The 25465-nt window shown below is 41.3% G+C and overlaps 1 protein-coding gene across 8 annotated transcripts in view; it reads right to left on the bottom strand.

Annotated features, from left to right (window-relative positions):
- The window catches only part of myo9aa (myosin IXAa), a 105019-nt gene that overhangs the window by 76483 nt on the left and 3071 nt on the right, over window positions 1–25465 (bottom strand). For all 8 annotated transcript variants that reach the window (XM_079157949.1, XM_079157951.1, XM_079157950.1 and 5 more), the window contains exon 2: window positions 3222–4192. In XM_079157949.1, the coding sequence (XP_079014075.1) occupies window positions 3222–4106 (885 nt within the window). In that variant the 5' untranslated portion in view covers window positions 4107–4192. The remainder of the gene's footprint in view (window positions 1–3221; window positions 4193–25465) is intronic.

Raw genomic sequence — 25465 nt, 5'->3', positions numbered from 1 at the left:
GAGGAGTGACAGACCGCAGATAAGCACTAAACCAACATCAGGTGAAGTATTTCACGTATTTCATTCTGCAGGGTCAACTGAAGACCAAAGGTGTTGAAGTATCTGTAAAATCAGTCAATTCCTCTTTAAACTACAACCCACAATAAGTGAAGCTTGTCTGTCACATCTCTAATGTCCTTAATTTAGAATAATAACCATGTTCAACCAAAACACCGTGACTCGCTGTGTTTATCTAACCAGCACCACACGGTTTATGTTTTCATCTCCTTTAGGCTGAGTCTTATCAATTGAAGCACTTGAGCGACAGGGCTTGTCAGGATCTTAACACGTTACTGCAGCTGTTGGCCGGTTTCCAAAAAAAAGGCCAAAAGCTCTTGTAAGTGATATCCTCCATCAGGAGTTAAAGGGAAAAAAAACTCTCCATACGCTTTAGGCCTCGGGGTGAGTTTGGCCTGCGACTGACAGTTAGCAGGAAGCGTCTGTCTGCTTTGCTAAAGTATTGTTGTCTTGATGGCTCAACACTGTCCTGGTCTTTGATAGCAGGTGGTGAGAGGAAAATAATTATGCTAAATTAAATCATCTCATCATGTCCACCGATTTATTATTGCACTTCTATAGCAGTCGGACTCACGATGGACGGTTCTAACAATGAAGTATTTCAGCAAAAGCAGGAAGATCATATTTTTGGTACCACGCATTTGTCTTTCCTTGTCAAAACATTGCACCTACATTACCCATAATGCAACCTGGCTGCTGACAGCTTGGTGACTTCACACAAACATATTCTTTGTTTAATTCTCAGAGCCAACTGACACTGACTCGAAGTGACAGCCCTTGAGGACATTTTTCAGACTTTGTGCAGCTCTTTCTGGGGCCACACACGGCTCTAAACAACTTTATTTCACATATGCAGTCATACTTCATACCAACACTCCAACCATCAACACCTACAAACTGAGGCACAGCTCTTTAAACCCAATGGCGCACGTCAGAGGTCAAGGTTAAATTCAAACTCAAGAACATGAACTCAAGTAGAGGTCAGTACCTTATACTGTGACCAGGACATCAAACGTGAGATGAAATATACCGACATACAATTACAGAAGGAGATGAATCAACATAAAGAAATCCACAGAACGGCATTCATCATTCCTCCTGTGCTGGTTGTCTACCTCCCTGAATGAAGACCTACAAGGAAATGAGGATGACGTTTTTCTATGAGGTAATGTTGGCCGTCATTCCTCCCCTCTCCTACTTTATCTCTCTCTCTCTCTCTCTGCAGTAGCACAGCAGCTCCAGTCTTGGCATCAATTACCAGCGGGCAGATATGCAATCTTACTGTGCAAACAATTAAAGGCTGCTCCTCTGCACTCAAAACTACTCACTCGTGTTGCAGCGTTGAGGATTAACCCAATACGCTTACTCATTAACCCCAGAGACACACCAATGAATGGCATTCCTGGGAACTGTGTTTGCTAAACCGAGGGCAATGAAACGCAGCGGAGAGCTACTTGTTGCAAAGATTGTTGTCTTGCCGGTTACCTTTGAACCTGGCTTCTAAGCTGCCAGTTTCAACTTGACTTTGATACTGGGAACACTGGCAGGATCTTCATTGTATTACATTGCGAGGAACTAAAGTAAATGAATTGGCTTTTGGACTGCAATATTACAATTTTAAGTGGCTTTAAAGTCAAGATACCATAAATGATTTGGCTGGTAGATTTTAAACACATCTGTACAATCACGGACTCAACCTAGATGAAGAAATACCAGAAGGCAATGTATGCATTTCTGTGAGCACGGTCACACTGGTGACGTGACAGTGAGCAATACAACCCCTTATAAAACTCAACAACACTCTTTCCAAGAAGCAACCAGTATTTGATTTCCTGACTGGCAGCATTGTGCATGCAGTAAGAGGGTGTTACGTAACCGTCAGAAATTCAGTTGAAGACAAATGAGAAAACAATGTGTGGTTGTGAACCTGTCAAAGACTCTTGACGGGGCGTGCTTTAAAGTGACAGGTCCCCGAAGAAGAAAAAGACTATGAGCGGAATGTCTTGAGTGATATGAAAACAACCGGTTTCCTTCACAACCTTTGGCCGGGCCTCCGCAAGGGTCTACGGTCAGACAGTCTTTTCACAGTGCAGAAAACAAATGGCAGTGATCACATAAACAAGAATAATACTATAACCCCCGATTGGCCACTGGCTGTTTGCAGATAGAGAGCTCCTCTGTGTGCGCTACATAATCCCCACACAGCTGAACCCAAAGTGCAATAAAACCTCTGTATGGGGGCAGACACGACTCGGGGCCGACCATAGACACAGTTGTGGCTGAGCAGCATTGTGTAACTGATGTTAAAAGACACAGAAGGACATAAACTCGCAGGAATCAATCCATTTATACAGGCAAACATCAGCTCACACATACTGGTATGACTTAAATAACTACAGTTATCATTCTCTTAAAACTAAGTCAACCAGGCTGCAATCTTGGCAAAACGGTCAGTCTTTTGAGGCAAATCCATGTCAAGTCTCAAGTCATTTCAGTCTCAGTTCAAGAATCTCTGTGCATCTCTGCTTGTGTTCTAAGGAAATAAATTATATCCACCTGCTCCCAACTTCAGCACTACAGATCAAATCCCAAGTCAAGTTAAATTAATTTTATTTAGCATATCACAATTTTGCTTCAAGGGGCTTAAAAATCTCTACCGCCTACGAGAGAAATAACTCCCCCCAAAAAAACATTTACAGGGAAAAAAATAGAAGAAACCTCAAGAAGAGTAACAGAGGAGGGATCCCTCTCCCAGGACGGAGAGACATATAACATGCCATGTGTATGACCAGACCAACATAGTGAATTACAGTATGGACAATCTGGATAACATAATCATAGACAGATTGTATGAAGAATATATTCGAGAGGACATTCAGCAACTTCAGGGAGCTCTTAATATGTGAAGTGCAAGTCTTTCACGTTTCAAGCTGCATGGTTTTAAATCACAAGTTATTTTCTGTTAAGTCATGTCTCGTCTTTTGGGAGTATCGTCTCAATTCAACGTTGTCTCATTGCAGTCGAGTCTAAAGTTGTAATATTCATAACTTTGGTTTGCCTCAATGTCAAGTCTCGCGTCTCAAATGTGCAGCTCCGTCATCAGCAGAGAACATTTACAAACAACAAATGCATATTCATTGAATCCCAGAATGCTTTCTGCTTACCTCTAGCACTGGCCCGGCCCCCAAGATGATCTGCTCCACTCCACTGGCAAATCCCTTCTGGCTAAGAGCGGTCAGGTGATGAATGAGAAAGTTCGTGCTTTGCGTCTTCCCAGAGCCGCTCTCCCCAGATATAACAATGCACTGATTTCTCTCTCTCTGCAGCATGGCGTGGTACGCCACGTCCGCCACGGCGTAAATATGTGGCTCCAAATTGCCCAGTGTGTGATTATCATACATCTTCACATACTTGGGGTTGTAGATGGGCAGGAACTTGAAGGGGTTAATGACGATGAGGATGCTTCCGACATACGTGTAGATCTTTTCCTGCCGGAAGCGTGAGCGCAGGTTGTCCAGCAGCGAGCGCTCATTGAGCTCCGGCAGGTGGCACAGATCTGCGTGGTCCCCCTGAGAATCAGGCTGTGGCAGCAGTCCGCGCTCCACCATGCGTCGGCGCTCCTCAGTGACCTGAAGCCACATCTGGAGGCTGCCCCCATAGTGAATCGAGCCGTCCAGGTTCTTCTGCCTGAGGAGGAAGCGGTAATCCTCGCCGCCGGACAGCGGTCGGTGCTCTAACGCCACGCGGGGCCAGAGCATCATCCTCTGCACGGGACAGTCGCAGGGGTTCAGCACCCATTCTTCCCCACCGAACTCCTTCACCTCAGCCAGAACATAACACTTGGTGCGGTCCAGCTGCAGGCGTTCAATGACGCGTTCGATGGCCTCGGCGGCTGTGGTGGTCTTGCGGGCGCTGATCGGGCAGTAGATGGTGCCCTCGGCCAGGGCGCCTGGGTAGATGCGCAAAGTGAACTCAGAGTTCTCGAAGCGCGACCGCCGGCCCAGGGTGCCCATGCCACCGACGCCACCAACGCCATCACGAGCACTCATGGCGGAGCAGGAGTTCCCATTAGCAGCAGCCGGCACTGGCACGTCCTTTACTGAGCTGGAGAGGCCACCAATTCAAGACATTACCACTGTGAAGCAGAAGAGAAAGACACAAATATCCATCAATACCCTGAAGATCTAGGATTGGTCTAAACATCTAAATATCACTTGTTTGACGCAGACACTAAAAACACAGATTACACATAAAAAAAAACAGCAAAGCACCAGCAGGAATGACACTGCATATGATCTGAAACTGCAACAACTTCTACCAACTGTTGAATTGATCCAAATCCAGACAAAAGCCCTCTGCAGTCAGCCAGATTATGACACAGAGACTTCATTTGCTATGATGTAATCTAAAAAGGGCCAAATTATTTAGCTGGAGCCCCGACATGCACACTCATAAAGGATAAAGGATAAGTCATCTGGATCTACAGGATTACCATTAACACACATACACGCTCCCGAGCACACACATAAGCTCTCGCCAACGCCGTGACCAACAGCTGTCGTCCTCTTTAGTGAAGAAGACACAATCACGCTATTCACAAGTTCCCTCTTTAATACACAGCAGAGGGACATCATGGGGTGAGAAGAGACCACAGAGAGAGAGCGAGAGCGAGAGAGAGAGAGAGAGAGAGAGAGAGAGAGAGAGAGAGAGACGATTGACTGAGCAGCTGACAAAAACTCTCTGTCATTTCTTCACTATCGGGTTTTGTAGAGTTCTGTGGCACAAACATTTCATAAACCACATCTGAATCAATCAATTCAAGTTATTTTTGAATAGTCAATTGAACCGGTATTTTCTTACAATACACTCAAGCATTCAGCAAATTGGGCAAAATGTTCCTATTAGCCATCAACGATAAGTTAACCAATATAGTCAGCATTGCAATGGATGGTTGTGTGTATGCGAAACTGCTAATAAATGAGCAAAATATGTGATGTGATGGCTCTTAAATAGACAGAGTGGAGCACTGCAGGTGTTTGACTGTATACCGAGAAGTACTTTGTGCAATATCTGGCTATCAGGATGCTTAGTAGTAGTAGTAGTAGTAGTAGTAGTAGTAGTAGTAGTAGTAGTAGTAGTAGTAGTAGTAGTAGTAGTAGTAGTAGTAGTAGTAGTAGTAGTAGACGTAGACTAATTAAACTTAAACAAAAGCAAGTCTAGACAAATGGGTCTTGAGCTGCTTTTCAAAAGTGTTCAGATTGTGAGCAGATCTTCTTAAGGACAATAATTTGTGTCACATTTGATGCTTTTAATGCTAATGAGGCAGAAACATAAAGAGGCACTTTATTGTGTTTATTTCTGTCGACCGCAGGTGAAGCCTCCACTGCAATAGCCGTTGAATTCCTTCTTTCGTCTAAACCAGATAGCACTGCAGTCTTGTGTATCATCAGTCTGAAATGTTCAATGCATTCCAGGAGTTACCATGTGACGCGCTGTAATTTGTCTTTATTGTACCCACTTTCCTTTAACTCTCGACTTCTACTTTAGAAACCAATTTTCAAAGCAGGCGAATGAGCTTCAACTTGTTGCCATCAGCTGTGGGCTTTTGTCTAGCAGGTAGAGAAAGGAATGGCGACGTACTGAGTTACTTAAGTTGCTATGTATGCTGTCATTTCCTACAGCCAGAAGTAGTGCAAAACCCAAAGATATTCAGTTCATTTTCATGTATGACAAAGAAAAGGATCAAATGCTCACATTTGACAAGCTGGAACAAAGACATGCTGCAGATTGTTTGCATATGGCCAGGTATAAATGGGGAAAAGGCCACAGACAAAAAAAAAGTACATCTTAAATACGTTGGGTTTTTTTTTGCATTAATTGCATGAGCAGCATGACCAAGGCAGAAGAAAAACAAAATTGAAAACAGGAAATGGAACAGGGACACGTTTAGTTGGTGCGCAGAGTGGAGCACAAAGGGCTCCTGCACCCCTGGTCATTTCCTGTCGCCCCACGTCCAACCTCTCTGCCATGTGTCTCCTCAGCAACTTTGGTATGACCATGAGGGGCACAAACACGCACACGAGACCTCCCCTCTTTCCAAATACAGACACACACACACACACACACACACACACATATCAACTTTAACCTCGAACAAAGCATTCAATCTAACTGCATTAAGCTCAATCCATACACACACCGCCAATGACAGGTATTAAGTGACTGTGATGAATGTATGTGCGTTTGTACCGTGTGTGTGTGTGTGTGTGTGTGTGTGTTGAGCACTGAGTTAGGGCCCGGCGCCTGGAGCAGATGGTCAGCTCGCTGCTTAAAGGATAGGGAGGGAGGGGGGATTTAGGGTTGTGGCCATGCTGGCTGCTTTTCTGTTTACAATCACATGAGGACAACCAGCTAACAGACTCTTTCAGGGAAAGCAGCAGCAAAACTCAACCAACCACAAAAGATCTCCCAGTAACGACCATCTCCACTGCTCCTTTGCTTTACAACTGCATCAACCACAGAATGGAATTATTAATACAGTTACAAAATACTAACTCTGCTTTTGCTCAATCAGCCTATTATTCAGAAATTTGCCACACACATTTAAAAAGATTAAAGATACGTACGGACAAATTACAGGCTTTTTTTGAAGACATAAATTAGACGGGACTAAATAAGGTCAGGGCAAAAAAACGTCAGTAGTGCTTGTGTTGGTGGTATAACCAACAAACACAGATCACCTGGTAGAAAAATAAAATGGGCTCCTCTGGCCCTCTGACAAACAGACCAACCTCACTGGTTTGTATTTAATCCTTGTTAATGAATATTTGGCAGATTGGTTTTGAAAAGGATAATATTACAAAGAGGGAATAATAAGGAACGCAGCGACCACAGTGAGCTGGTTAAATAACGGGTGTTTACTTGAATCAGGAGAGATTCAAATGAAAATGAACAAGTAGACTGTGGTGACTTTAGGAGATGACCCTGTAGGGAGCCATAGTGGTGGGATAGAAGTCAGGTAGCCGCATAGATAGCAATGACACGAGAGAGGCCTAACAGAAACTCTTTCACTTCATATGAAGGAGCACATGTTGATAGATGTGTATTACAAGCTTTTTCTCTGTACTGGGAAAAAATTATAAGCCAAACATTGATGCCTGGGTTAAAATACAGTATTTTAACTTCTGTTTAATGCAATATAGTATACCGTGATATTTTCTGAGATGGTTATTACATCGTGAAAACCGTTAAACAAGAGAGTAAAATGAGGAGAGAATGAGCAAACTGGAGACAAAAGGTTTTGTCACATTCTTCCATTCACAGATAAAAGATTCTTAAAGCAGCTTGCTTAGTTTAAATACCTTCAGTGACCGGGAAGCATGTGAACAAACGAGAGATGAAGCCTCAGCATGATGATAAAATAACGATAATCGTCTCGTTTCATTGTGGTTAAACCTCCAATATGTCATCAAGATAAAAAAAATACCCTACCATGTTGTTCCTGCACTGGCATGCCCATAGCAGGCACCTGGTCACCACCCCACAAATTCAGCTGCTGTCCAAGTGATACACAAAAATGTGTGAATGCTAATCTTTGTCTCTTTTGTTTTATCTTCTTAGATAACATATCAACTATTCACTCTTCAGGACTACGTGTTCTACACCAGCATTGTTCTCTGGACTGCAAAAAAAAGATAATAAAATTGTTCAACAAAGCATTCTGTTCCGACCCAGCACAATTGCATATTCACACCTTGCGTTGACGGCGTCACATTGTGTAGTGACGACCTGTGGAGACCGTACAGCCACAGAGAGAGAGAAGAAGAAGAAGAAGAAGAAGAAGAAGAAGAAGAAGAAGAAGAAGAAGAAGAAGAAGAAGAAGAAGAAGAAGAAGAAGAAGAAGAAGAAGAAGAAGAAGAAGAAGAAGAAGAAGAAGAAGAAGAAGAAGAAGAAGAAGAAGAAGAAGAAGAAGAAGAAGAAGAAGAAGAAGAAGAAGAAGAAGAAGAAGAAGAAGAAGAAGAAGAAGAAGAAGAAGAAGAAGAAGAAGAAGAAGAAGAAGAAGAAGAAGAAGAAGAAGAAGAAGAAGAAGAAGAAGAAGAAGAAGAAGAAGAAGAAGAAGAAGAAGAAGAATGTTTGAGGCATGATGTCATTTCACCTGAGCGCTGCGGTAACTTTAAAAGAAGAATGCTTGATGTAGATAAGCTCGAGGTTTGTGCCCTGCAGGAAGTGACAAAGCGGGGGGGGGGGGGGGGGGACAACAACAGCTGGAAGAAACCTGCAGTGGCGTCTTCTTCATTTCTGTCCTCCTCAAACAACTGAACCAGAAACAGATCCAGTTACTTCACCTGCATGCTCAGGGATTAGGAATCACAGTCAAGTAATCTGAACCTGGAATCTGTTTGATGGTACTTTCCTCAAGAGACAGCAGACCAGGACTGACCCAATATCAGCGAATATATGGACCGTAAAGCACATTCCATGTCTCAAACAAACAACACACATGTTTTTGCTTGGAGTTAAAACTTAGATCAGATGTTTTCCGAGTTAAGAGCAATGATGGAATGTATTTGTACTTGGATCAGCGACTTAAAACGACCTGTAGCGTGAGCGAAACATGGAAACATTGGTGTGTAGTGACTATGACATGAAAACAAGACAAACTATGACGTGAAAACATCTGGGAGAAATCATGTTTTTTCTAACCGATAACAATGGCATATTTATTGGTTTTCTAGGTCTGAATATTGGTGAGGTAATTCTAAAGATGCATCTCAATGTGGACGTGAACGGTTCAGCATCAATGCAGTGACGGAACATGATCGGGAATTTGTTTTCATTTCAGCTCAGCGCGCATGTTTCTCTTCTCTCTGTTGGTGTTTCACCGAGAGCGGAGCACAGTGTGTGTGTGTGTGTGTGTGTGTGTGTGTGTGTGTGTGTGTGTGTGTGTGTGTGTGTGTGTGTGTGTGTGTGTGTGTGTGTGTGTGTGGAAAGCACGGTCTAAATAAAAAGGTAGTTCAGATTTATAAGACTGCTTGTATTTATTGATGAAGAGGAAATCATTTGCAGTAATTGAGGATGTGATTATTGTGCATTCAAATCGTTGACCTGTGAATTGTAATTGAATGGTGAGGCCAGTGAAGATTCACACCTCCAATGTGATTTATGACAGACTTACTTACCCAAAACACTCGCAAATAAACATCATTTATTGACAGATGTACGATAATTAGAAGAAAATGGCGCTCTTTGTATTCTTTCTGTTTGGAGGTTCCCTCAGACAGGAAACCAAGGAGAGCTTCAACCATGTGAGTCAGTCTCTCCAACGGCTGCCATTGTTGCTGAAGAGTGAAGGATCAAGTTTGGTCAGCTTCCTACGAGGTGAAATCATCGCTCTGAAAGGCAGTGTGTGTCACCGTCATCAAGGCTAAGCTTGTGTATTCAAGGCTCATAACGCCGTGGCGGCTCTTTGTTGTGCCTTTAGCCACTGAGAGTTTGTATGTGTTACACTAAGGTGTGTGAGTTGGCACCGACTCTCACATCTTGTTTACACGTTTTACTATGCTTTTCTCAGAGCGCTGCCATATTATGCTGCTGATGTTTATTAGCTACATGTTGATTATATCTATTTAAATTTAACGTGTTAGTGAAATGAGTTTGAAATGTTGCTAAAAGATACAGTGTACTGTACTCAAATCTTTGACAGTATTGTCCAGGGGGGAAAAATAAGAACATATTTGATAGTGTTTTCATTGCTCAAACCAATGTGATGTCTGTCTTATAAAAACAGACAATAATCAATGCATCCTTCATCTGCCGGTGAGCGGAGCTAAAGCTCAGTAAAGGTTTCACTGGGTGTGTTCATAACTATGCTGGGTGAATTGCATAAAGACAGGCGTGACATCTTGTATTTACAAGTTGTATTACTATTTCAACACCTGTTTTGGCCACTTAAATTGTCCTACTTTATAATTATTATATTGTTTCATGCCCTTTTGTTTCTCCAACAGTTCAAAACCTGAAAAAAAAAATGTAATTTGACGGACAATTTGAACTTCTGACAAACAATAATTTGTTAAGTTTCTGTTTTAATTTCCACCTTTAGACAAGAGAGAGATATTGACATAAGTACTATAAAAAGTATGCTGGAGAAGCATGATTTAAAATCCTACTGGAAAGTTTGCAGTCATTAAATTTCATAAACATTTTATGTGATGGGAACTTTGTTGGATCTAACAGGTTTGAAGTTTTTATTGCTGACTGAGTCAGTAGTTTCCTGAATCCTTTTTTTATTTAGAAAGTACTTTGTAATAGTTTATTGGTCTACCGGTATCATCACATGTGTGAAAGAAGGTGCTAATTATGGCAGAACATTACTGCACAGATAAGACACAGAAAGTCAGACCACGTTATGCAGCATAAATACTACACAGAAACTCATTTCCCTGCTTTTAATAGGGCCCAACCCCCCTCGCTGTTGCAGGCTGAGGAAATTGCCCTTCAGACATAAAACGTACACAGTACAAGCAGTCATAAAAACCCTCTGTAAAGAAAAACGGGATGGGCATGAGCTGCTGGAAATGATTGTCATATGGAAGATATACCGAAAGTGTTACAAAGAAAATGAAACAACGTGTGATGCCTGCAGCATTTCCTGTAAAGAACGTTCACATAACATAGTGTCGTAAACGAAGACATGTTGAGAGCAGCCGTTTGAACCCGGCAGACACGGTACGGATTGAGCCAGATTTTTTCCGCCAACTAATTTTAGAATCAGGCTGAATTGCTGCCAGATTCAGTTGTTGTTTGACGTAATGTTTGACAAGTAAACGGAAGATTGGTTGGATTTCTGACATGTCAGAAGTTTTGGTCGCCTGTCCAAGCAGTTCAATGGTCCGATTTCCCTTCTGAACGCTGTCAAAAGATCCTTTATAAGCTGTTGTGAACTTGTTTTAATATTATTGAAGTAGTATTTTACATGTTGTCGCTCAAACTGCAGTCTTGACTGCGACTGTGTCGAGAACAGACTCCAGCAATCTGCGGCGCCGTATCTTTATTTTATTTTTTCCGTATCACTTTTACGTTCATAGTAGAATTGCACAAAGTAAATCTGCCTTTATCTTGTTTTGTCAAGACCGCTGAGGACACGGACATCTAGTTTGAACACACGCTGGAGGTTCTGTCCGACTAAAACATCTAGTGTGAGTTAACACAACGTACAAGATTAGTAAAAAACTCAGTGTCTGACCAGTTAAAGCTCAAACCTAGAGCCTCCATTGGGGTCGGGTGAAAATGTATTAGACTGTAACATGTACTCTAGTAAACATAGCGAACAAGAAAATATCTGAAGAACTAAATATTCTCCAAATCATTATGCCTTGCTAATAAATATGTGATTTGGTGTGGATTGTATGTAACTTGGTTTATCTGGCATTTTTACCTCATGTCTACCTGGTTAAAAGATTAACTTGTAATCAATACCTTTGAATGCCAATATAAGCCAATCCCACAATATGGATGTGGTCATCCATCTGTACTTCATGGTTGTGTTGTTAACCAACTTCAGCATAAAATGGGGATTTTGGATCAATGCAGCAGCAACACAGGAGTCAACAGCAACAAGAAATATATAAATAAACAACTAAATGTGTACTTGACTATACTGAAGCATGATCTGAGTGATCATAAAGAGCAATACTTTAGATTTTCATGGTGCTTTTGAAAATCTAGAGTAGCCGCAGGTTGTTTTTCACATGTTAACAGCACGTCAGATCTATCCACCATGTAGCGGTCATTTCTTTAGGAGGTCAGGAGGACACGCCCCAGCTGTATGAAAGGACCGGAGAGGTCAGCTGATTGATGAGTGGTGGCGGAGGTCCCAATGCAAGCACCAACATGTCCAGCAAACGCACACACACGCAGACACATAATTACAGGTCACCATTCCCTGCACCCAAATGTATCAATGTGTAACACAACTCTGCCTCTGCTGTGTCGCACAGAAACCGTTCACCTAAAGCCTGGAGCCCACAGAGAGCTGCCTTGACCGTGTCAAGCGGAGAGCTACAATTCTCTGCCTTGTTTGGACTGCGTGTGGAGTAACATGATGATAGCAGTGGAAACAGAAATCTGCTGTCAAACAGTTTGCTAATTAGTTCTAATTAATCAAAAAGACCAAACATTTACAGGTTACAGTTTCTTGCTAACTGTTAGGAAGCAAGCGCGTTAGCTCGGAGAGCTTTTCTCAATTCTTTCGTCAAATCTTTTTAGAAAATGAAGTAATCTTGAAAACAAAATGCCACAATGAGAACATGTTCCATGACAAAGAAAGGAAGCTTGGGTAGCTTTTGCTGCTGACTAGCCTTAACATGTTCCAGCTACTGTATCTAGCGTGTTAGCAGTTAGCTCGTCAGCAGGAGTTTACCAACTAGCCCTGCAAGTTGTCCCGATAAAGCCTCAACAAAGAAACCCTTCTGGAAGACACACAGATTAATTTGCCACTTTCTGGCATGACGAGGCCTCGTGTATCTCTGTGTTGTATCATTGTATTACCAAACATTTTCAGGTTTGGACAGTTAGTTTGGATGCCACCCATCCTCTGCTGTGTAAGAATAAGCAGCAAATTAATTATTAATGAAAATAAAAAGAAAACCTGGACAAACGGCAGAAGTTAAAGCTCATAGATGATTGTGGATTTTTATTTTGTAGACCTAACTTACAGTTTAGCTAAAGAGTTTCTGTTTTACACCATTTCAAGTGTGAAAAACATATTGGATGAAGGCATCTCCTAAGTGAAAGGTTGACAGAGGTTAACTTCTGTTCTAGACATTGTGGTAAATTGACTGTAACATGAGGATATGGCCAGTCAGCCAACTGCAACTTCTCCCTGTATTTAACTCACTGGTGAATGACCATGTTTGACGCTAATTTGGGTCAATGGAAAACGAGGAGCGCAGGATGCCAAAGCTGCAGTCAGCGTCTTTAACATTTTGGTTTTGGGGTTTTGTTGAAATTGCAGTTAATACATGCAAATGCTTCCTCAAAGCTTTAAATACAGAGACTGCTCACTGCTCCATAACTTGGACTTTCCTTTTCAGCACCGGTAGGCTTGCCAACTCAGAAAATATTTCCTATAGAGCAACTCAAAGTGACTGAAAGCAATTATTAAGCAATTCTTCAGATGATTTTTTAAAGGGATAATGAAAACTAATCTGTAACTACTGTAGACCCATTTAGTTCTTTTAAAAACTAAAATATTTATGATTTCTTGTCTAAACTCTTTGTTTTGTCCACCTCAGCCTGCTAGTGTTGTTGTACCGCTCTCCTTCACATCATTTACCGCAGTTGTAAAACTGTCCCGATCAGAATGTATGTTGGTCACAATAAAACAAGTCTCACGAAACATCTTTTTAAAAAGGACCGGCCTAAACTGATAATTCAATACGATAATGTATTGTCTTTCAATGGAATCATATTGTGATGAAATCGTAAATTGAGATACTGTGATTCACAACTACGTTGTCTAAATTAACACTCAAATTGTGTTAATAAAAAGGATTTGTCAAGTAGAAAAATAGACTGGATATATATATATATATATATATATATATATATATATATATATATATATATATATCATTATCTGTTTTTTTTTAAACTCCTAAATAGTGACATCAGTATGGGCTTCAGAAATCCAGCATCTGTCAGACTATGACATCGCGTTAATAGTTTAAGATGATCCGTTTGATAGATAGCGATGGAAACTGATGAATGCAACATTTTCAACATTCTCAAAGTTATAATAACGAATCGGGTTTGAGTCAAAAGTCAAAGCAACACAAAAGATAAATGCGAGAGCTCAGTTATTGTATTTGTTTTGTAAAACGTTACACATTCACTTCGTCATGGCTTTAAAACAATCTAAAACGCAGGAATCACTCTCCTGTAAAATGTACACAACTCATGTCCACACTTAAGTGCGATGAGGATGAGAACTATCTGATTCCTGTGGCTTTTTCAGTTTGGCTAAAATAATAAAACAAAAACAGCTTCTTAAAACGAGCCTTAAACAATTAGAGCAGAATTACCTGAAAATAACACATCACAACAACTTAATACCTAGTTCAGCTAGATTTACCGCTCTGATGAACCATTAGAGAGGAATGAGTCACGGTGAACTTAAGGGAGTGGACGTGGACAGTGTCCCTACGGAATTCACTTGTCAGTTGAAGCCCAGAAGGAAGACTTGTTTTTGTTTCTCATGCACTGACGGCAACAAGGTTTCAGGGCCTGAAACAAACTTTACTACCTCTGTGTTGTGCGCTCACTCACACGGCTCTCAAGTCTCTCTGTAACTACTAATGAGTAGGAAGTAATGGTCGGGGTGTGGAACATGAGCTCTGACCGAAATATTCAGAGAGACAGCAAAGTGTGAGAGAAGAGAAGGAGACGGAAAGAAATGCCGAGTTGACAAAATGAAGGACAGACAGACAGACAGAGGATGTTGGTTTCCTGAAATCTGATCCGTGGGAAAGTGAGAGTGACAAATACTGAGGGCCAACCTGGCTTCAGCATGCCGAGACATCACTGTTTATCATTACTGCACTTGAACACACGGTTTATTCCACTATTTCAGTGACAAGAACTGAGAGTTTACGAGCAGTAACGTCCAGGAACCTGACGTCTCCCTCCACTTTACAGTGTGGGTAGAAATCACCGTAATACAAACAAAAAGGTCGGAATGAATTTCACTGACCAGCGTCTTCAATTTTTAACCCAAACACATGTTTCATTATCTTTATTTAGGTAATATTAAACCCCATTATAGAGGACAAATTGTTTAAAGGACCATACTGGTAACTTTGCGTGATTGCGCATATTAACATGACGTTTTGCGTATCGATTGTTATCTCTGAAGGTAAAAGCTTAACATTTTGCAGCCCATGCTGCTTGGCTATAGATTATTGGATGTAGTTTTCCAACTTTTCCAAGTAGCCATCGGTTTCCATTCATTTCACGACAACATTAAAATCCATTGGAACTCATTCTGGGTTCAAGTAAGTCCATTTATTTTTCCAAGTTCAAGTAACTTGCATGGAAACAGAGTGCAGATTGATTTGAAGAGTCTGCGTTACATTGTCTCACAAAGGGCATGTAACTTATGATGCAAACTTGATGTTTACACCGACGGATTTAACAACCTTTTTCTCTTTTGTCGTGTTTGCTGAAATCTATTGATTTTTTTATTGATTTCTTTTTTTCTTGTAGTTTGTGCTCATATATTTGCAAAAATAAAGTACTGATGAGAGACGTCTATTGTGGAAAAACGGAACTATTTCCTGAATAAAAAAGGAAGGCAACAACAAGAGTCTATTGATCGATTGTCAATCGCAAATATATCGTCTCTAAATGTATGCAAAAAACATTTTGATTTCTAAAATTGGACGGCATGCATTTGGAAATGTTCATCACAACTGTAACTTTCCAAAACACAGGTATGGTCCTTTAAAATTCCAGTTCAAATTCATTATCTAGGTTTATAATGGAATTTTAGACATAGGACAAAATATTTATTAATCAAACAAGCAAACCACTGCTCACCAAAGTGAAACAGGAAATCATTTGGTGAAAGAGACAAGAACAAGTTGACTCAGTTTCTCAGTTGACTCAGTCGAAGGAAATCAAATCAACTACAACGTGTTGGCCTTTATTCTGCTGGTATTTTAGGTCACAGGAAGTGTGTTACCAAGACACCTGAGTCGGCGAGGCCGGAGCGGCTCTGGAACAAGTCCATGCTGGAATCACTGTCCACACCGTAATTAAAAACGACTGAAGGCCTCTTATAGGCCCGCCTGAGCACACAGCAGAGGATAACTGTGGCTGGTCACTCTGAATGAAGCGCTGGGCCGACACCAACTCCCTCTGCATTCCACCGACACAAAAATATGACACTGGAGGAAGTGCCGTGTGTGTGTGTGTGTGTGTATATGTGTGTGTGTGTGTGTGTGTGTGCGCTAAATTAAAAGGCCAACTGTGCTGTGCAGGACCTATTCTTGTTATTGCCTGAGGTGGACTGGAGAGAGTGGAGGGAGAAAGCAGAGGAAGGAAATTAATACAGAGCAGCAGTTCCAAGGACAACATTATAGGAACAAAAAAACAAAAAAAAGACATTGCATGCTACTGTGTGCTCGGATATCTCTGCAACTTACCAACAACCTATCTTTTTTTTGCTACTTTCACTGACTCGGTATTTTAACATTACGAGCATTCACGGAAAAAGGAATATTGTAGCAAATGTTAATCCAACCGGTTTCAGTCAAAGCTTCAATGTAACTTTACGTTCAGACACAGAAAACACAATTAGGCAGTGCATGGTCAAGACAAAAGCAGCAAGTCACAATGTACTTCTCTTATGACTATGTGGAATAACCATTTCAGTTAATGATGACTGCTACTGGGGCGCTTCTATGACAAAGAGCACTAGAAACTGTGGGCGTAAACAGCACCACTCCTCTGTTGTCGCCATGGAGAGTTCCACTTCCTGTGTCCACTCCCAGGACAATGACAGCAGCTTTGGGTGAGACAGGAAGTGTAGCTCAACATAACACCACCACCATCATGGCGTTGGTAATACGTTTCTATCTCACCCTCTGCAAAAGATGCTTCTAATATCACATTTATCTTTTTAACCGCATGAATTATAAACTCTCAGTCAGACACACAAACCATGACGAAGGAGCTTTTGATGAAAATTGGCAATCAAGACTTCACACACAGCCGGCTTTAAAGCCAAACAATGGAGTCAAACTTAAACCACAATTGAAACACAGCTGACTACGGCGCCATATACAAATCAGTACGTCTTTCACTGCAGCACGCTCACTTAAACATGTAAACATCAAGGAACCGAAACCCAAATAAAAACAATATGGTGAAAGAGTGACAGAGCCGCAGTTTTACACCACGTAGTGCAGGGGGGGGGGATTAAAAGCATTAAAAGGAGAGGGTTTTCAGCAATGCAACACAACCAGAAATGTGACATTTTAGACAATCCCAGGCGGTCACACAGTGGGGAGCGGTGTGACAAGAGTACAGAGTACAGACTCCATACTGTGCACAACACCTAGTTTTTACCACTCTTTGTTTGAAGGTACAGATGTAATTCCTGCAATTAGTACACAAAATTAGTACACTAAAACATCCATTAAAAACAGTTAAGTTATCTGGCTGCAATTTGTTCTACATGTTGGACAACTTTCTTTTTTGGACAACAGTATTTCCTGTTTGTAGAGTCCAGACGTAGGAGATGAGACAGTCATGTCGGCTGATGCTGAAACACCTGCTTCTAAACCTGCTGTCTCTCTCCAACTCTGTGCCTTTACAACACTTTGCCTTCGCTAACTCTGCTGTTTCCCTTCAAGCTCAACTTTTACTCTGGCTCATGCACATGTGAACTAAATACTGTTGGTGGGCTAAATCTCTTGGAGATCAGAGCATTTTATATATCCAACTATGTGAGTTTCTTAACAAAGGAGAGCGTCTACATACAGATATTCACGGCCTGTGAATGTGAGAGTGAACCAGGTCAGTTTAAGTCAAAGACATAATGTGAGCATAAGTCCTCAGTATGTAATACAACGATACTTCATAATTACATGTAAAAAATGACAGATATCAAAGTGTTTTTTCTTTAAATATGAGCATTAAAAGGAAAAACATTACTAATTTTTCCATACTCAGCATAGCGAGTTGTCTGTGCAGTTTTCTCAACATGCCTATTTCTGTTTCCCCTTCACTCAATTGAATAGTAGCTTGAATTAGGATCTAATTAAGCTACTGTAGTTGGTGAAATGCGGTATACCATGTTCTGTATGAACATCAGTGTAAACTGTTCAGTCTGAAACAAGACCCTTGCTCTTGAACTGACCTCCCATTCACATTTTATTGTTTTAGAGAGTGGAAAAAATATGTTTTTCCTTTCAGGCTCTGGAAATATCAATATGACGCTGCACAGTCTACATTTGGCCAGTGGAATAGGAAAAAGTACACCGCCCCGCAATAAAAAAATCCAGCAAATGGAAGGCACATCATCAACAGCTGTTGTTTTAGAAGGCATTAAGTGTTTAGGTTTAATGGTTCTCTGGGTAATTATTTCAAGAACTCTAGATGTTAACATTCAAACAGTCCAGAGCACAGATTAAATACCAGTGTTTATTTAATAAACTGTACGTCTCACTGTCTGGAAGTGACTGGTATCATTCTTTTATGCGTTAGGTAACATCAGGCTTGGCTTAAACATTGCTTTCTTAACTATGTTAAACAAAATGTCCGTAGACGTTTAACTTTGGACATAAAATAGTCGTAGAAGTTATTGAAATACCACGTTGTTAGCTCCCTAAGCTCTGCGTTCAGCGTGCTGCGGACACAAGATGTGTTTTCTATAGTTTGTCCTACAAAGAGAAGTGACACATTTATTATTCAACTGTACAATGTCCTTATCTTATCCGTATCAGTCGGGCTACAAAAAAAAGTTGAATAGCAATTAAACAAACTGGTCGAGGTGTTATCAGGGAGCAGCGGCAGAGAGGGGAGAGGAACGAGGAGGAGGAAGAGGAAGACGGCGAGGGACGAGGAGGTATCATTGACCCAGATTATGCACACTCCATTTCCCCCTCAGAAAGGGAGTCTGTTGGGCCAAACGGACCCATTCAGCCGCCTCTGGCCTGGGGGGGGGGGGGGGGGGGGGGGGTAAAGACAGCGCCGAGGAGCAGCCAGGACACCGGCACGTTTCCTCCACAAAACATACCAACCAGAAGCAAGGTCCTGTGTACAACAATGTTTACGGAGTACACATACACTCAGTGGGATGGGTACCGAGATTGAGGGCTTTTCTGCGAGCACCAACGCTCAGACTGAGAGAGGCTGCGAGTGCCAAAAGGACTCATCTCGTCTTTCATAGCTGAGTGGAGACGAGCAGTAATGAGTGTAGCTGCTCACACAGCACAGTGCCAAGATGAACACACACGTCCTCTAATGTGCACCGTTTCTTATTTTGAATACCTGTGACGAGGTCAAGCATACCTACCGACACCGAGACATCAAAATGCACGGACACGTCATCCTCATGGTCAATTAGCTGCGGTGAATTTGATCAAATTAGCTGCCAAAAGGTTTCTTTTGTGAAGCGTTGCGTAACGATCGAGAGGGAAGATTTCTTCCTCGAGGCCTTTTCGACACCTACACCCAGAGCTATTTCAAAGGCATCGCTGCGAATCATGGGATGCATGAGTGGGCACCAGTGATCAAAGGAAAATGTGACAATGCAATACAGTTTGGGAATTCAAAAGTGCACTCGTGGGCATGTTTGCAAGTCAGTGTGTGTATATAACATGTTGTTAACTCACAGCAAGTTAAACAAACCCGCCACACAACATCTGACCTCCTTGTGTGATGCAGAGCAGTCAGCCGTCTAATGCTGGTTCGTTCATCTCAAAAGGCCTCTTTTCACCTGTAAATTTAATTTTACATGATAAACAGACTTTTAAAAAGCAAGTTCGTTTCCAGGTCAGTCGTTTCCATGCAGTGATACGTAGAAATTAAATATACTATTCACTTTTCTATATCGTACATGTCGGTCTACTGAAAAATATAACTTGATTTTTGTTGAATTTCGGTTAAATTTGTTGGCTTTTCTGGAATAAAATTGCCTTTTTCTGTTAGAGAATGAAAGTAACACGGAGTAAATAATCAAATGCAAATCATTTATGCGACAGAAACCGTGTGCTGATAGTAATGACATGTCTTCATGTCTGAATGTTAAGCATTATTTTAAGCACATCTGTTTAGCGTATTAGGAAAAAAACATGACCTGTAATTACAGGGCAGCGTTACAGTGGCTCTGGCTGAGGATGGGGGACGACTGCTGTCTCTCTGCCTTCGGCAGACCGCAGGCTTTTTGAAATCCGAGCCCGGTGCTGCAGTCAGAGCCGCGGTCGCCAGACAGACAGTGAGAGCTGCAGCATGATGATAACGCATGTTTGGTTTTCAGGTTTTAAGGAGATGATGGGAGACGTTGGCGAGAATCTCTTGGAGAGGCTTCGTATGATGTTATGACCTCATGGTTTACTGCACACCCAACGCTTGTGGGGAGATGATGTGGAGCTGCTTTTGGTAAAATGAAAAAAAAAAAATGTATAAACTAGACTAGAAAACTTCTATTCTCAGATACTCTTTCACTTTGTATCATTAAAAAGGTGAACTTCATGTGTTATTCTGCGAGGATACACAACACTTTAAACATCTCTCCACTATCAATTCTCCCTTCGTTCTCATACTTCCTTCATTTCCCAGAATGCCCTCTAACAACTGGCACGGTCTTGTTTTATTCAGTCAGGTTTCATGTGATTGTGCATTATAGCGAAGGACAAGCACTGAGCCTTTCGGTGAAAACACAATATGTTTTGAGTTTCCTTTGCATTCTGGTCTACTGAGGAAACCAACAGTGACATCTCCTCATATTCTAATGTGGCTTTCTTCTTCTGTGGTCACCAAACATGGGTTACTCTTTGATTCTTCAGTTTGCCCTTCTTTTGGGTCAAACTCTAAAGTAGATTCAGAGCTACCACTAATTACTCTCATTAGCTATAATACATTGTTTTTTGCTTATTATTTGAAAGAAAATTGTTAAAAGTGCCAATCACAATTTCCCATAGTGCACCGTTGCGTTTCAAATTTCTTGACTTATCCACTCTAAACTCCAAAAACACAAAATATTAAATTTATAATGATAAAAAAAAATCAGCAAATTTCCATATTTTTAGAAGCTATTGTTGAGTCATTTCAATGCAGCAACGTTTTGATTATTAAAAGGGAAAATGTGCCAACTTTTCTTCGGATGTCCCATAAATGCTGATGGTAAATGTAGTCAATTGAAGCAACGTACTGAAGAACCAGGATGCACTGCGCACGACCTTCGGATGCCGGGACGGACCGCGCCGGTCATATCCTCTGGCAAAGCTAATGCAGTTGCAGCCTCGGCTTATCTCTGCTCCGTTCCTCCAACTACGTCAAATGACGCTGGATGCAGGAAGAACAACATATTTTGCAGCTCTCGGTCAAAGTAGCACACACTGAGGAATTTATTGCTTTGACTACATTAACCATCAACACTGATTGAACATCCACAAAAAAGGAGGTGGATCTTCCCTTTAAGTACGTCGATTTCTCTCAACACTCTACAGAAACTCATGCTTTAAATGAACCGACACCATGCACATGCACAATAAAAAATATACTGATATTTTACCAAAAGAGACCACGTAGTATCCACAGAGAACTAGCATCAAGAACGAAAAGACTTGGTGCACTCTCTATAAACAATACTTCATTCTCTCTATTAAGAAGGTCAGAACAGTCCGACCCTCCATCTGAACCGTTTTTAAGCTCACACTGACGCAAACGCTCCATCCTCAAAGAAAAACTAGGACTCATTAGAGTCCGCTTTGAGTCCTCTCACATTGAGAGCAGCTCGGCCAGCGTGACATGTAGAGCAAAAATATTTGCTAAGCTGAGACAGCTTCACTGTTAAGTGGGCTCTTTCCATTCTGAGTGGAGGACTCGGACTTTGCGGGGACAATAGAGACCCTCTAATCGTCTCCAGGGTGTCTGACCATAATCGTTCGACCTGACTAATAAGTCACTGCAGTGAATGAGAGCTCCGAAATGCATCAGTGAGCAATCAGGATGAATGCAGACCTGTGCCAACGTGAAAGGACGGCGGCATCAAACTGAACATTGCGACTCAGTAGAGTTCAGGAGGACGCATGTATCATTCTGTCATGATTCATGTATTGACCCGATGTAATGATCAAACAATGATTCCTCTAAATAAGGCTCCGTTTGTTCAGACAGAGACAATTACTAGATGTGTGCACCTTCAACAGCACTTCTGCCGTTATGAGAGAAATACTTTAATCATCACATCGTGCAGTTTTGTCTCGTTGATGTCTGCTTGATGGTCAAACACTCAAAACATACAAGACAAAAACAAACCCCTATTCCTTCTCACAGACCATACATCTCCTGTTACCTCTCGTCTCTTATTACAAAAACAAAACACTCGGTATTTACAGCCGCCAAGGCTTTACAATCATCTTATTGAGTATTTATTTTAATACACAAAATATTCAAACTTAAAAGTTATTAAGTTGTTTTAATTCATGTTATTAAAAATGGTTTATACATATGTCTAATGTCAAGAAATTATTTTTTTAAATACCAGGATCTGCACCTGGATCCAGACAGACGGAAACATACGTAACTCGTTAGCGTTCCACCAAATTTAAAGGAAATCTGGTGTCAAACTTTTAAAGATAAACTTTTTTTAGAAAACTAAAAGACAAGAAAAAATTTAGCGAAAAACTTCAACAGCCAAATCCGATACATGAATAATTTCAAGGCATAAAAAAAACACAAGTTAAAACCTATTATCAGAAGTTAATACTACATTTGGGAGAGTTGCCCTTCACATAAGACAGACATTTAAATCATTTAACCTCTAAAACAAATATAAAAGTAATCTGCCTACGACTGACAGAAGGTTACTGTGAACAGCTGCATCTCTAACTGACTTAATCTTACTTTCTGTCATTTTCTTGAATAAGACCAACATATTTTATTCCACCACACTTCCACAGTTAATGATGAGCCTTATAATAACCTCAAAGTGGCCGATATCATCTGCTCGTTTACTACACTGATAACCATAGTATAGATTACAGCATTCCAGCTGTTACTGAGCCAGTCGCGGGCTGCATTTGAAACGCAGCTTATCTCAGCCTGTTTGTTGTCCGTTAGCCACAACTATCTCCGCTCTTCCTCCCCTCTTGCCTCATTCTGACGGAGCACAGACTACTGTAAGTGTAAACTGACAGAATTCCTCACAGATAAGAGCGTCAGCGCACACTGCGGAGACACAACTCTGAACCTACTTTCCTTCTGCACTGGATGGAGAAGAACATCTGGTCTGTTGTTAAGATTTTACGCGACACAGGAAAGGTTCCGTCTTTTGAGAACTTTGTTTTGAAATGTAATATTAACTGCGATGAAACAACTATTTTGAAAGCCGTTCCAGCTGTGCTCCTAATGTTGATGAGACATCTTTTTGCGGGCACATCCCGTCATTAAGCTCCACACCTCCACCCTCTCTCACTATCTGCAGTTTGTTAGATTCAATGAACGTAAACATTTAAGTAATTCGAGGCTGATTCTCATCACATTTAGTTCCTGGCCTGACAAATTAAAACGATATTCTCTTGAAATTCACTAAATCACCATCAGAAAGTTCTGCACAAATTGTATTCGACACCTTGTTCCTTCAAACTGATCAATGGCATTTTACCCCTGCACAATGAAAGACCACGGGAAAAACATTGGGGGAGGACATACATGATGTTTTGGGTTGTATTTTCAAATGTTGATATCATTTGTGGCTCTGTACTCGATGATAAAGGTGCTGCTGTTTCATAAAACAAGACTCCTCGGGACTACTCATCTTCCAAAAAGAGATGTTATCTTCTTTGAACTTTATGGAAAGCAAAAATGCAGCGAGACCTTTAACGTGTCAAAATAACTATTTAGTTTCTTTGTTTGTCAATTAAATGTGTGTTTAAGCATAGTATTTCAATATTCTAGGACATGTGTGCCTTATCGTTTGTACATAAAGCAAATTGTTAATAAAGATAAAACTTTCTTTCTGTCTTCTTGACTAGCCTGTATCCCAGACATAAAACAAACTACATCAAGTGATTTCCTTCAGGTTATATTGTTACATGTAGCCCTGAGTGGGTGTTAAGAAACATAAACACAACACCTGCTGGTTTAATATCCAAATGAATACTTCCTGGTGCTTCGGTATACAATGTAAAAGGCCAATGCTGCCATATGCAGGCTTCAACAAGCTGATCACACTTTTCACTGATAGTTTAAGTGATGTGATGGCAGCACTGCTCTGCACATGGACAGTATGGTGAATCATTATTACACACCAGCACATGCCTGAGGATTAACCGTGGGCCCTGTCCCATCTGCACCATGAGGCTGCAGGGGGCCACGAGCTATTGTCACAGCTGTGTCACAACATACACACACACTCTGCAAATCACAACTTTAGTTTGTAGTCACAGCTCCGCTGCCAAAACCCTGCAGCAATGTGGTCGTTTAACCTGATATTCCATGCAAGTGAGCATCTACATCCACATCTAACTTAGTCATTCAACTTGCACAGTCCTTTCCAATCCAACCCAATCTAATAACTTAAGGCTCGGCAAACTGCTGTCTTTGCACGACATTACATTTTTCTGTCATTTTCTAAGCTTTGACTTCATTATTTTCTCAACAAAAACAAAACAAAAAAGGTCTTTGAACGCTTGCTTCTCCGGCCAAAACAAACCTCGGAGGATGGAATTTAATTTAGGGGAACACAAACTGAGCTTCCACACAGATCACTATTGTTTGTTGACTCTATTTCTCATTTTAAGGGATTCATTAAAAACAAAACGAACAAGTTAAGCTCCTCTCACATAAACAAAATCGCAAAGAACAACACAATGCGCTTTCTTCTCTCGATCTCAGTCCGGCTACTGTTAGCAGCACCAGTGAGTTAATGAGGGGAAATGCAGAACGCAGGGCTAGCTGAGCCTTTGAGGCCAAAGCCTCCCTCATATAATGGCCCACTAAAGAAAGGGGAGCTTTGTTCCGTGCAACACAAGCAGGTTCCTCTTTAATGACTTCATGTGCATGCCAATCACTTTGGCCACACAATCCCATCATGCGGCCACTTTTCAGGACATCCCGATCATGTGGGCCCGCAGCACGTGACTCCTGCTTTCCACCCCAAAACAGAAGCTTTGACCGGTAACACCTGATGATGGGGGTATGTCGGAAACCCCGTGCTTAAAGAAGCTGCTGCGGATGTGCAAAGAAGTCGCCACAGCACAGAGAGGCTTGTTGCGTCAATTATAAAGAGAACAAAACATTGTGTTTGAGGAGCCACTACACTTTTCAAACACTGTATTTATGCTTTTAGAGAACAAAGAAATGAATGCGAGGATACAGGCCTTCTTCCCGAGGCTGGAATTTTACAGGAACTGCAACTATGACACAGTGGTAATATATCATACGAAGGCCCCCTATTCTCTCTGTAGGGGTCACAGTGTGGTGAACTTTGAGCAGGAAATGAGGCAAAATGTAAATCTGCTTTCATCACGTACATGGCAAAATAAAGACTTTTCCTCTGTTCTATTAGAAATTTATTATAAAATAAGGTGTTTGCAATTGTCTCTAAAACAGTAGAAGTAGCAGCAGAAAAGCCCGCCGTCATGTTAAAATTTCCAAAAATAATGTTAAATGTAGC

The sequence above is a fragment of the Pholis gunnellus genome (assembly GCF_910591455.1).
Source record: "Pholis gunnellus genome assembly, chromosome: 1".
Classification (NCBI taxonomy): Eukaryota; Metazoa; Chordata; class Actinopteri; order Perciformes; family Pholidae; genus Pholis; species Pholis gunnellus.
This window is presented reverse-complemented; position numbering and strand designations above follow the sequence as displayed.